Here is a 13,771-nt window from a genome sequence, read left to right on the forward strand (position 1 = left end):
AGGGATTTACCGTCAACAAGCAGGGCCAGGGTCAGTGGGTGGAAACCTGTGGGGAAAGGGGCACTCTTGTGACCGACTCTGGGGAATTTTTGCTGAAGGCAGGACAGGGTGATAAGATACAGGGTGTGGGGGTTGGGCTAAACTGACCTGGCAGGATTCCTGCTCAGACTGGATCCTGCAAGAGTAGGTGGGAAGCCCAAGGTCGGTCCCGTGACAGAGGCTCCAAGGAGCCTGACCAAAGTGTGGTCAAGAAGGAAAGGCTTTGTTCGTGTCCACCCGGCACATACCATAGGCCTCTGTCCACTGCAGCCAAAGGCCTCAGCTAGCGCCCAGTCTGATAGAGGACACAGACCTCCCATTCAGGGGAAGACAGCGTGGGGGGGAGGACCCCTACTGATAACAGCTCGTACCGACGAGCACCCACTGCGCACCTGGCCTGTTTTGTATCTGTGGACACCTGTTCAGCCTTGGGAATCACCCAGGGAGGAAGATGTTGTTCTGGTTCTCATTTTACAGGTGGGGAAACTGAGGCACACTGAACCACACTCGTGAGCCCAAGGCAGACGGCTGTTCACCGGTATAAGCCACAGCCCATGCCCTGAGCCAGGGCACTCTGCTGTCTTAGTACTATTATTATCATCAATATCGCTGGGGAAGAAATGAGTTGGAGGAGAGGGAGGAAGGGCATCCCGGGCGGAGAGCAGCACCTGGCGAAAGGCCCAGGGGTGGGAAACAGGCAGAAGGTCTGGAGAACAAGCAGTCCCTCTGTCTTCTGCTTGGAAGTTGGTGCAGACGGAGGCCTGGACAGGCTCAGCCAGGGATGAAGCGGAATGGAAGGAATGGAAGCTCGTGCCCAGATTGTGGAGGGCCTTGGACCCCGAGCTTGGAAATGTGGAGATCTGGCAGGCGGAGACGCTCCTCTGATGCCTGTGAGCTGGGGAGCGAGGGAGCGAGGGAGCGTGCGGGCGGCAGGGTGGACCCCGACAGGCTGAGAGGCCAGGACGCTGTGTGTGGGGGCGGGGAGGAGTCCTGAGCCTGCAGGGGCTTGGGGGGCGCAGAGGGGTAGGCAAGCTGCGGCACAACCCTGGGGCCGGTGCAGGTGGCCCGGCGGGGGCTGGGAGGAGGGCAGGGGAGCGGTACCTGCTCAGACTTCAGGTGTGGAAGGGCCTGGCCTCCAGACAGGTGAATTCCGTCCACAGTCCACCAGGCGGGAAGCGAGGGACTGGAGTGGGCAGCCTGGTGTCCGCCCCGGCCCTGCCCTTCACCGGCCTGTGACCCTGTGGGTAACATCAGGATCTGGGACCTCGGTGTTCTCTTGTAGTAGGGAATGAGGCTGCCCAGCGGGAAGGGTTGTGCTGGGGACATGTGGGCCAGGCCCTCAGGAAGGGACACCTCCCACCCCTACAGGGAGATAGAACGCCGCCCCCAGTCCTTCCCGTGCATCTCAGCGGTCCGCTCCCCCATCAGAATCCATCCCTTCGTGGCCTTTGAACCATTTTCTTGCAGGAGCAGGGCGGGGTAGGGGGGATGGCTCGTGGAACAGCCATTCCCCTGCTGGCTGGACACACCCTCCTCGAGGACCGAAGCCCTGAACTTGGCAGAGTCCAGACAACCCAATGTCACCCCCTTCCTGGGCTCTTTGGGCTTTGTTTCTGAACTCGAGAATGCAGGCCAAGTTTGGGTGCCACCGCTTCCTACATGCCCTGCTGGATCGGAGTGCCTGCCTGGGGCTAGTAATTCCTAGAGGCCTGGGACCTGCCTGGAAGGGTCATTAGTGAGGGGTCACGAAGGAGCAGTGAGTGACAGAGCCCTTCCTAAGGCCCCCAGTCCTGCACCCAGTCTCCCCATTCTCTCAGGCTCCCTCTCCTATGTCTTTGGTTATCAGGGTAAGTTCCAATATCCTGAGTGGTGGTTCTTTCCAAGGATTCTTCTAAGGAAAGGCTGCTGGCCAAGGAGGCGCCCAAGGGAGAAATAAAGCTGTCCACCCCACCTACCCCCCACTCTCCTGGGGATTGTGCGTTCCTATTGGAGAAAGCAGGGGTAAGGGAACGTGAGTGTCTCCAGCTGACTGGCCTTGGCGCCCGACCTGTCCATGTTTGGATGTCAGGTTCCCAGATGCGGAGGTCAAAGCCAGGGCCTGGGGGCATGCAGACCCTGTGGGGGGAAAGGTGATGCAGTCGTGTCTTAGGTCTGTCTTAACAGAGGACCCCAAGCTGGAGGGGCTTGCTACAGAAACTTACTCTCTCGCAGTGCTGGAGGTCCGAAGTCTGAGCTCAAGGTGGGGGCAAGGCTAAGACTCCTTCCTTGTGTCTCCCAGCTGCTGGTGGCTGCCGGCGTTTCTGGCTGCCGGCGTTTCATGGCGTTGCTTGGCGGGTGAGCTCCCCACACCCGTCTGCCTCTGTCTTCACACGGCTGCCCGCCCCCTGTGTCTCCATCTGTGTCTTCACAGGGTCTTATAAATTGCCATTTAGGGTCCTCCGGGATGACCTCATCTCAACCTGGTCAGATCTGCAAAGACCCTCTGGCCACACAAGGTCACTTGCACAGGGACCAGGAGTTAGGACTTTAGCATGTCTTTTGGGGGGACACAGCTCTACCCACAACAGGAGAGCAGCCTGGATACCCCCAGGACTCCGACCGGCAGGCAATGACTGTGTCTGTATCCAAATCAAGTTTGCAGCGCTGGATGGGGCTGGCGGGGTCATCCTCCCCCAGGAGGGGCTGGGAAGGACGCGCGTCTGTGCGGCGGCGGCCCCCAGCTCTCCCCGCCCCGCATGCGGCCGACCTTGACTCTAGATGTGATGCTGATTACAGATGAGAATCCGCGGTGGCTGCCGTTTCCTCCAGGCCTGCTCCGTACCGGGGCCCTGGCAGACACACACTGCTCGTGAGCAAAGGTGGAGTCTGGGCAGCCTGGGTTTGAATCCTGGCCTGGCCGTGTGGCCTTGGACCAGTCACTTAAACGCTGGGGCCCCAGCTGGCTTCCCTGTAAATGGGGATGGTAGGGGCAGCTGCCTCTGTGCAGAATGGCTATGGGAAGTCAGGGTGCACGCGGTGACGAACCAACCCCAGCAGGTGCTCCCCGAGCACAACATGCGGTCACTGCTGTCACATACCCTCGCGCTCGCGCTGCCGGGTCCGTGGTCTGCCTGCCCGTTTCACTCAACAGAGAGGACAAGGCACTGGAGGGGAAGAGACCGGCAGGGGAGGTGGGAGCAGAGAGCGGCCCCAGTTGGGGGGCCGTGAAGCCTGCGACCTCTGTTGTGCCCTGCTCCTGCTCTGCCTTTACCCTCACTGTGCCTCGGGCACCTATTTACAGACCCAAATCGGGGCTATCCAACTCCTGCAGTCCTACCTGCCAGGAAGGACCTAGGACGCTGCTTGTTCGAGACCTCACTTACAGAGGGGCAGGTCAGGTTTGGAGAGCTGTGTGGATGCAGTCATAGAGTGCCCGCGGGGGAGACAAGGGGCCTGTGCTGATCGGAACCTCCTCACCCACCCCTAGAACTGGATCCAGAGCAAGTGGAGGGGGAGTGTTCTGAGAACAGAGGCCAGAGGCTGCCTGCTTGGGGAAGAGCTCAGAATGGCTGTGTGATGGGGCCGGGAAGACTGGAGGGGCACATGAAGATGTGAGGAGGTGTTGGACGGGACAGGAGCTCACCCCATGATGGCAGGGACCCAGTCTTTCTTGTCCCCCGCTGTACCCCCAACACCTAGGATGTCTGTAGGAGGTGTTCCATAAGTCTGTCTGCAGTGTTTACTAAAGCACGAGGGAGGCAGGCTTTGCCTCACCAGCAGCGCCGTCCCAGCTCCGGAACTTTATGGTCGACCACTTGAACAAGCAACGTAATCCCACTCGGCCTCAGTTTCCCCATCTGTGAAGTGGGAGTATTAAGAGTTGAGCCTGGCTGTAAGGCCACCAGAGGCACATTTCCTCTGGACCAGCACAAGAACAGAACCCACTGGCCCCAGGCATGGCAAGTGGGAGTCTCTGTGAGGTCCCCCCCACTCATGGAAGACGACAGGTGTCACTTCTGCTGCCCATCCAGCCCGGGATGACGAGCAGCTGTCCAGCCTCGGGACAGTCACCGAGGACAGCGCATTGCAAGGCCTTCAGGGATGACCAGCAGAACCATGGGCGATGCTGGAGGCAGCCGGCATCACAGCTCTGACGGGAATCTCATTCTGCCACATGGCCCTAATCGGCAGCCGTTACAGAACCCCCCATGGTGACATGCATTGTCCCATCCACCTCACCCCGTCACGAGGCAGACGTGTCGCCATCCCTGTCCATCCCGGAGAGAGAAGCCAGGAATGAGCCGGGCACTCCTCCCATGGCCTCTGCTCCCTGCGTCCAAGACCCCTAGGGGGCAGGAGGCACGGTCCCAGCCGGCTTCGGGAAGCACCAGGCTTCGCCACCAGGGGGCAGAGGTGCCCCCGCAGCGGCCGGTGCCTGGAAGTAGGCAAGGCGCGAGCTGCTGAGGACAGCGCTGGTGACAGTGACAGAGCTGGCAGCCGTCCACCCCTTACCCCCACTGCCCAGGCTGGCCTGGCTCCCGCTTCCGCTCTGCCACTTGCTGACTGGGGCTGCGGGCATGTGCCTCCCCCCCAGCCTAGATGGCCCTGGAGGACACAGTACAGCTGCGGTGGCTGCCCCAGGCCCTGGACCCCCTTCGGACCCGGCCGCGTGGGGCTGAGCTGACTCCCCACTCCGGGTGGCCCAAGGACACAGGCTGGCGTCCCTGAGCTCCAGAGCTTGCCCTGGTGGACTCGACGCCTGGAGGCCCGGGGAGCAGACCTGCGAGCCCGTCCTGCCGTCCGTGCCATGTGCCGGAAGTGAGGGGCTGAGCCAGGGGTTCGCGGAGCCCAGGGGACCATGAGAGTCCCCTCAGATGCTCGTTCGTCATCCCCAGCCCTGCCCCCGATTGTCCTGACTGAGGTTCCCAGCAGGAGCGGGACAAACCCCGCGGCTCTTTCTGATCCAAAGTCTCGGTGCCACGGGCCAGGCCCGTCCCACAAGTCCCCTTTGGTCCCAGTGCCTTTCCTGTGAAGACAAAACCTCGGGGCCAGCCCCTCGGCACAGTCCTACCGTGCGCCTCAAAGACACCTGGATCCCCATCTCTGGCCACGTCTGTGGGAGTGTGTGGCCCTCACAGAGCTTTGTGGTTCTCAGTCCCCATCCTTCACACGCACTGGTGGGGGCTTGGTGCAGCGAGGCCCCTCACCCCCAAGCCCACCCATCTTACAGATGGGCAAACTGAGGCCTAGAATCACCTGACTTGGTGGCAGGGCTGGCGGACCCCAGGTCCGGCTGCTCCATCGAGGGCTCTCTGTCCCATCAGAAGGACAAGTCCTGGGGTCCCTCTTGGTGACCAGGGCCCTGTACCAACTCCTGACACCCCACTGGTGGGTGGCAGGGATGACTAAATCTCCGGTCTGGGGGAAGAAAGGGCACGGTTGGAGCTATCTGGCCTGGCATGGGTCCAGAGCAAGGGCGCTCTGACAGTGTGGGGGACTGGGACCCCAGTCTCCCAGTCCCTTTCACAGAGGGCATTTCCCTCCCGGGAGTCTCGGCGCAGATGGACCCTGCCCAGGGCCACCCTTGCCATATAGTCACTCAGTCCCCACCCGCTCATCAGGCCCGGAAGGCCCCATAAGCGAGTGGAGGGCCTGGTGGGCGCCCAGAGCCCCTCTGCCTGCCTGCGGGGGCGGCAGCTCAGCGAGGGCTGTCACGTGGGGCCTCGGGCCCAGGAGGCCCGGTCATCTGATGCTTCCCAGGAAGCCAGAAATCAGGGTTTCTATGTCAATCTCTCCATTGTAAAACCTTGGCTGCGCACAGTTTTTGGTTTTTGTTTTTCCCCCGCACTGCAGGCTGTGCAGAATCCATTTAGGGGCTTGGCTCAGTTTGTGGCCACCCCATTGTCCCCTGTTCTGGGGGATCGGAACGGTCTTGTCTCTTCCTGGCCTCAGCCTCAGATTCCAGCCCGGGGGGGTTGGCTGCTCCCCTGGGCTGTCGAGCCCCACCCCCATATCCCTGTACCCCTCGCCGCCTTGCACCTGCCCAAACCCAGGGCAGCGTCACCTTCACCTGAGTATCCTATACACACTGACCCTGGGCTCTTTCATGGAGGTCCTCAGCTGGGGCTAGGGCACGGTGACAGCAAATATCCTTAACACAGACCCGCAGACAGGGTTGAAGGCCCTCAGCCATCCCTACTTCTAGAATTTCTTGCTGGCCCCTTGTTCCAGAACGCTGCTCTCCACCACGGCTCCCAGAGCCCCCTTCCCACCAAGACCCCCCTCAGCCCTTCCTCCCACCTCCCCCGTGGGCTGCCCTTACCCACATGCCACCCATTTTCCCTTTAATTTCTCATCCAGAGGGGTCCGCCTCCCTCCCACATCGAGCCGGCCCCTGCTGCCAGACTGCCCGTCAGCCCACCCACCTGAGCGTGCCCAGCAAACAAAGCCAGCCCTCTCCCCCGGCTTGGGAAACCACCATACATCACGTCCCACCCAGAGTCCAACCCCACAGCCCTGCTCCGCCCCACTTGCCCCGCTGGTGGCTACCGTGGCTCTGCCTCCGTGCGCCCGGCAGGGCACGTTCAACAGAGCATTGGCCTTCCTATGGTCGAATGTCGTCCCTCCGCTCCTGTGCCCGGATGTTTAACTGTCCCTTCTCAGTGAGCGCCGCATTTCTACTGCACGCTGGGTTTGGGAATGTAGTGCCGACCCAGTTTAGTAGTCCCTGCCCTCCTGGCTCCTGGCACTAGGGCAGCAAATTCCCCAAATGACCAGAGGGCAACCCCGGAGCCCAACCCAGGGTGGAGACAGCCGGAGAAGGAGATGGCCGGCGCCGAGGGAGGCGTGTGTGGTTCCCGGCCCAGCAGGTGGATGGGCGTGGAGGGAGCATACAGGCTCCAGGGGTGTTTCTAAAGAGGTGAGAAACCCCCAAGGGTAGGAAGGGGCCAGCTCAGTCCTTCCTGGCCTGTCTGCTCACACCAGGCCGTGCAAGTCTCTGCCTTGGGGATGACGGGCTTTGCGGGAGTCCACAGCCTCTGGTCTCCACTCCATAGAATTTTGAGCTCAGGGCGGGGAGTCTGATGGTCATGACCCTGCCTCCCTAGGGTGAGGGTCATGTCTGACCCACAGCAGGGGCTTGGGAAATGCTGATTGACTTTAACCGGGCCATGTGTCCCTGCAAGGTTCTTGTACACTTCGTATGGGGCTTTCTTGGCCCTCGAAGCCACAAAAGCAGCCCATCTGCTGCTTGGCCTGACCCTGGCAAACCACCCCTCCTGGAACATTCGGCTGAAAAGAGCTTCCGTTTGGGGGCTGAGCCAGGCCTAGCCACTGGCTGACTCCTGTCTACACCGCATCAGACTGCATGAGCTAGCCCCCACCCAGGGAAGGGAAGGAGCCCCTTTCTCAGGGGGCGGGCACTTTGGCTCTGCCATGAAGAGGCAGCAGGAGAAACACATACTCTGGCATAAAGGAACCAGGGGCCTCTGGGCCTCAGTTCCCTGTTCCGTGTGACACGGGGGTGGGGGGTGGCCTCTGAGCCTCCGCTGCCTGCTGAGATTCGAGGATCCGCAGCTCCTTTCTCCCCACTGATTTACGGGGGAAGTGTCTATGGGAAGACAAGGGAGCAGGGGTTGTGGTGCCAGCAGACCGTGATCAGCACAGGAACGGCCCCAGGGACTGTCCAGGAGGTAGGATGAGGGTAGCGATGCTGTGGGGCCCTGTCTGATTGGGGTGGGGGCTGTTCGCGTGCCCGTGCCCTGTGCTTAGAAGGCCTGCGTTGGCCCAACTTTGCCATTTGCCGATTGTAGGTGCTGGGCGGGTTTTTTTCACTTTCTAGACCTCATCTCCTCTATTGGGGAATGGGAAGAAGCTTTCCCACCTCTGTATCGATACTCTAAATAAATAAATAAATAAATAGAATTCCTACCTGGTAGAGGGAGATTGGCCTGAGGCCAAACATCTAAAGTGCTGTGTAAAGCGTGGAGAGTGCCAAGGCTGTGCCCGCCCTTCACTGGGGTCATCTGTCCCCGGCCACCAAGTCTTAGGGTACCCACTTGTTTCTGCCATCCCTGATACCTGGAGGGGTGGGTGGAGCGCCAGCTCTGCTGGTTTCTGCGGTGCAGAGGCCACTGGTGATCCCCCCAGGCCCCAGTCTGGCAGCCCCTCCACACCAGGGGAGGGTGATTTGTCATGCCCAGGCTGGGCTTCGGTGGGGTGGGGTCCTGGCCCGGTGCCCAAAGGGGTCAGGAGGTCTCCACCTCCTGAGGGAAACTGGGAGGAGTTTGCGTTCACGTGGCAGGGTCTGGAGGGATCCGCGTGGGCACAGCCTTTGTGGGGATGGCCAGGAGGGGGTGACTATGGGTGAAGCATTGGCAAAGGGGTTCTGGCATGGGAGGGGGTAAGGAGTCCCTGAGCATCGTGCTTGTGGCTGCGGTGGCCGGCTCGGAGAAGACGCTTGGGGTTGGGTTGTGCGTCCCATGCGTGTTGGTTTCCTGAGGGCATAGGTGGCCCTCGGAAGACCTGAGGGGGTCCAAGCCTGACCCGGAAGTGGACACCTAGGGGGCTTTGGGGCGGCCTTGGCCGAAGAGGCGCAGACCCCGCCCCCGCTAGTGGCCCCGCCCTCCATGCCCCGCCCCCCCGGTCACACCCCTTTGCTTGAGGCCCCGCCTCGGCCCGACATAGCCACGCCTCCTCTCCCGCCCCGCCCCCCAGGACCGCCCCTGTTCCGCCCCCGGACCGGGCCCCGCCCCCGGCCCCGGCCCCGCCTCCGTTTGCACCGGGGCCGCGCTGCCGGCCGCGCTTCTGGCGCTCCATGCTGCGGCCGCTCGGAGCAATGATTAACCCGGCGGGCCAGCCGGCGCGGAGCCCGGGGCGGAGGCGCGGGGCCGCAGCGGGACCCCGGAGGGCAGCTCGGCTTCCTGCTCTCGCCCAAGTTTCCTCGTAGAGGGCGCAGTGCCGGCCAGGGCCCGCGGCGCGGCGTGGCGCAGGGCGCGGCGGCGGGCGCGCGTGGGCGCGGAACGGGCCGCCGGGGTCACCATGAGGACTCTCCGCAGGTTGAAGTTCATGAGTTCGCCCAGCCTCAGTGACCTGGGCAAGAGAGAGCCGGCTACCGCCGGCGCGGACGAGCGGGGCACGCAGCAGCGCCGGGCCTGCGCCAACGCCACCTGGAACAGGTAAGGCCGCGCCCTCCGGGCCCGCCCGCCGGGCCCGGGGCCCCAGAGCCCGGGGAGAGGGAGCCTTCTGTCGGGCCCGCGCGCGAGGAATGGAGCCCTGAGCGCCGCGCTACCTCGCAGTGAGCAAAGAACTTGCTCCGCCGGAGTTGTGCGGGCGGACAGGGAAGTTTAATGCAACGTGTTTCTGGAAGGGAGGGACGAGACCGCGGACTCGGGACTCGTCCTGCAGCGCCCAGCTGGTGGGCGACGGGGTGGGCCTGGAGCCCGCGTGCTTGCCTCGCACCCGGGGGTCTTCCCACGTCTGCGCCCCGGTGCTCGTGGCCATCTGGGAGGTAAATCGAGCAGGAAGTGTTTTTCCCATTTCTCAGATGAGCAGATGAGCCTCAAGGGCGCAGTCGGTGGGTGGCCGCTGCGCTTCCTGTCTCCGAGTAAAGGTCCCTTTGGTCGGAGGGAGGTGGGCGGGTAGCTTCCCCAGAGCGGCCCCTTGTCCTCCCAGCTGTCAGCAGGGGTGCAGCAGCTGCCTGGCATTCCTGAGACGACCCTCCCCCCTGGGGGCCTTTCCCAGACTAGCAGGGGCGTGGGAAGTCCCCCCACCCCCAAGCTTTGTTTGAAGAGCAAGGCTGGGATCCGGAAAAGAGATGGTTTATGTAGTGGGATTCCCCAGCGTGTCTGTTCCTGATCCCTTTTCAAAGTAGACATTTCCACCAAAAGGAAAAGGGAGGGGTGGGGCACGGACTGAAAGGCTGTTCAGGGGGGGCTGTGAATGCCGCCCCCCTCCCCACACACACACCTGGCAGGGAATTGTTGCCAGATGCTCTGCTGGCTGTGGTCCTGGCCCCCAGGAACCCGGCTGTCCATGTGGCCACCCAGGGAGAGTTTCTTGAGCATCCCAGTGGGCACAGGGCCACCAGCCTGAGACCCTTGTCTGGGCACTAGGCAGGACCCCATCATCCATGTGCTTGGCTTCTGTCCCCTACCAGGTTGCAGACTGCTTGTGGCTGGGTTTGCCTCAGTTTCCCTATTTGTCAGCGGGTGTGTGCATTCCTCCTTACAGGGCCGATGTGGAGACAGTGAAGGAAGGTCTGTCACGGGAGAATGTCAGTGACGCACTGACTGCACAATGTCCCAAGAGTTGATTTCTCCTGTCTCAGAATTCAGGAGAGAGAAGCTGATCCCCTGCCCACACCAACACACACACCAACACACACACACACACACACACACACACACTCTTACTTCTCTGCTTTTGCTTAGTGGTAGCCAAACAGATTTAGTTCAGTTTCCAGCTCCGCCTCTACCTCACTGTGTGGCCTTGAGCAAGTCAATCAACCTCTCTGGGCCTTAATTTCCATAACCATAAAATGGGCTCATAAGGGTGTCTGCCTCAGGGGCTGTTGCATTTAGGGATTAAATGCAAACATACATATTCAAGCCCTCTGCGCAGTGCCCAGCACATGGTAGGGACTCACGGGTGTCCAGACAGGGGAAGGGCATCGGCTCAAGGGCTTAGCCCCCTGCCCTTGTGACCCTGTGGCCAGCTCAGAGTCTTGGGGAGCTCCGGGAGGGGACTGCAGAGAAAGGCCACCTGAGTCCCTCCACTGCTTTACACTTAATGGCATTTAGAACCAGCACCTGCCAGACTTCAGAAGAACACGTTTCCTCTCCCCCTGCTTGAGTCTTCCATCCCTTGGGCACCTGACCGCTCCCATCTGACGTCTTGTACTTCTCCTATGCACCCGACGCCTTCAGGTCCCTCGGTTCACTTAGCCCAGAGAGGGAGTTACTTCTCTCATCTCCCCTTTGAAGGTGCAGAGGGGGACACAGCGCCCAGCAGACCTGCCCATGTCAGTGTCACCCACATAGAACACTGTAGGGCGTGAGCCGCTGCTCTCTCCTCTCCAGACAGAGGGTGCCGAGCCAAGGAGAGGCGGGGCGCCTTCATCTGCCCTTCCCTGAGTGGGAGCTGTGTCGGGCTGGGGGTCCACTCTGGTTTCTGCTTGCCCACCCCTCCTTGCAGTGCCCCCTGTGAGGCGGGGCAGGACAACAGCCCTCATACAGGACAGCCGTGTCTGTCTTCAGGGCCCGCCTGGCTGAGCTGGGCACTCCTCATTCGGAGTCCAAGGCGTCGGGGGGACAGTGCTCCCTCCGTAGCCTTCTGCCTCCTCCAGCTTCTAGTGGTTTCTTGGCTTGTGGCAGGCTGCTTGTCTTCACGTGGCCTCTCCTGGGTCTGTGATCGAAACTCCCTCTCCTTTCTCTTGGAAGGACACCAATCATTCACTCTGGGGTCACCCTCATCCCGAATGATTCTGTCTCAGGATCCTTACCTAACTACGTCTGTGAGACCCTGTTTCCAGAGTAGACAAGAATTTCTTGGGGACCCCATTCAGCCCACCACAGTGACCCTGGGCGCATCCACCAATTTCCTGTGCATGTTTCCTCATCTGGACATGGGGCCAACATACAAGGCTTGCTCTCGTGAGAACGGGATCCGTGCGCTCACTGAGACATTCATCCCTGTGACTTGTTCTCTCATTCCTTCCTGTGCTCCCTGGCACTGGGTGGCTTCTGGGGCCACGAGTCAGCAGAGAAAGAACAGCTTCCTGAGTTGGGGGAGGGAGTCAGGAGATAAACAGGGACACAGGTAAAGGGATGAGGTCACCGCAGGTCGCGTTTAGTGCCCGGGAGAAGATCAACTGGGAGACAGGTGAGGGCTGTCATTCTTTCCTCCAGGATCTCGGCTCCGGGGGTGTGGAAGTGTTCGAGTGAGTGCTGGCTGCCAGGCACAGTTGTGTCCTCGGCCCTTCTCTGCTGGGCGGGTTTGTCCCCTGAGCCAAGTCAAGCACAGGGCCCCAGACAGGCTGTTCCAACCTGCAGCTGCACCACCCCCCCCCACCTCCGTCAAGGGCCGGGACAGAACGCTCTGTGAATGCCTTCCTCCTGGGCCTCCCCAGTTAGCTCCTGACAGGGTTTGGACCCCGTGCAGGGGTGGGGCGACTAGTTCTGTGGAGGTTATGCTCTTGAGCTGAGGGGCAAGAGGGAGCTCCCCAAACCTCAGCCCGAAAGGCCTGCCCAGCGCAGGTCCCCTGGGCACGTGTTTGGGCCAGAGGTGTTAACCGTTAATGGAGTTCGTGTTAATTCTCATTCCCTGCCGGGCCTGAATGCTCCGGGTCTGGAGAGCCCAGCATCTGTCCCAGCTTCTAGCTGTGGGAGGGGAGGCCCCAGGCCGGGGGAGTGTGGGCCGGTGCTGTGCCATGCACACTGCCCAGCGTGGGACACTCCCTCTGTCCCCATCGTCTCCCTCTAGGGCAGGGATGATTGTCTTCAGCTTGCAGAGAGGGAAGCAGGTGGGGGGAATGGACTTGATCAAGACCGCACGCTAAAAGTAAATAAATAAATAGATAAATACATAAAAGAATTATCATCAAAAAAAATAAAGACCCTATACTAATGTCGGGGTCTGACTTGAGGTCAGGGCTCAGGGACCAAGAGAGGTGGGTATTGGTGGTAAGAACCTGGAGGCTGGCGGCAGACGCCTTGTGGGCACTCCCCTGCCATGGGCAGGGGCCGCCTGCCGAACCCCTGCAGAGTGAGAATGTTCTGCCCGATTCCATCAATGCTAGCCCCCACCCCCAGCTCTGCACTCACTTAGTGAGGGGTCCTGACCAAATGCCAGACCTGAAGGCGCTCCTGTCATTCCCCAGCGGCCCTCAAGGTGGGACTCAGCAGCCCCATTTTGCAGGCGAGGACACTGAGGCTCAGAGAAGTTTGGGAACCGGCCCAGGTCTCTACAGGGAGTCTGGGCAGAAGCTGGGATCTAACCCAGGTCCAGCTCCAAAGCCTGCATGTCTGCCACCACCTCAGGGGAGGGTCTCTGAGGGGCCAGTGGAGGCTCCCGGGTGATCCCTTGGTTGGGGGTCGGGGTTGGAGGCTGCCGGGGGCCTGGGTTTGGCTCCCCATACCCCACCCCTGCCTAGTGGCTGCTCTGGGCCCTGAACCTCCGGCCCCGCCGGGGCCATCAGGGTGGGGTCCGCAGAGGAATGGCCCCGAAGATGTCCACACCCGGCCCCCGGAACCTGCGACTATGTTAAAGGCAAAAAAAGGACTTGGCAGGCATGATGATGTGGAGGGTCTCGCGGTGGGGGCCCAGTGTGGTCACAAGGGTCTTCCCGAGAATGAGGCCTGGGGCTCAGAGTCGGGGAGGAGGTGTCAGGATGGGAGTGGAGAGCCAGGGTGCCACGGTGCTTCCTGTGAGCGTAGAAGAAAGGGCCTGAGCCAAGCATGTGGGTGCTTCCAGAAGCTGGAAAAGGCCAGGCAGCAGATTCTCCCCTAGAGCCTCCAAGAGGAGCGAGTCACAGAACACCTTGAGATTAGCCTTGTGAAACTGGTTTGGAACTTCTGGCCTTCAGAAAGGAAAGCAAACACATCTGGGTTGTTTGAAGCCACTAGGTTGGTAGAATTTGTGATGCTGACACCTGTTCCCCCCTCCCCCCTGCTTTCCCCCTCCCCCTGCACCACTGAGCGCCCTGGGCCACCACCTCCCACACCCCGGCCCGACCTCACAGCTGGGAAGGGGGCAC

The 13,771-nt window shown here is 61.4% G+C and overlaps 1 protein-coding gene across 5 annotated transcripts in view; it reads left to right on the top strand.

Annotated features, from left to right (window-relative positions):
- Window positions 1–13,771, top strand: part of PRR5 (proline rich 5) — a 48,570-nt gene that overhangs the window by 13,618 nt on the left and 21,181 nt on the right. For 2 of the 5 annotated variants that reach the window (XM_059187239.1, XM_059187240.1), the window contains exon 2: window positions 9,075–9,194. In XM_059187239.1, the coding sequence (XP_059043222.1) occupies window positions 9,085–9,194 (110 nt within the window). In that variant the 5' untranslated portion in view covers window positions 9,075–9,084. Of the gene's footprint in view, window positions 1–8,792; window positions 9,195–13,771 lie in introns of those variants that run through there. The other 3 variants (XM_059187238.1, XM_059187241.1, XM_059187242.1) reach the window with 3 other exon arrangements.

This window comes from Mustela lutreola, chromosome 8 (assembly GCF_030435805.1).
Source record: "Mustela lutreola isolate mMusLut2 chromosome 8, mMusLut2.pri, whole genome shotgun sequence".
Taxonomy (NCBI): Eukaryota; Metazoa; Chordata; class Mammalia; order Carnivora; family Mustelidae; genus Mustela; species Mustela lutreola.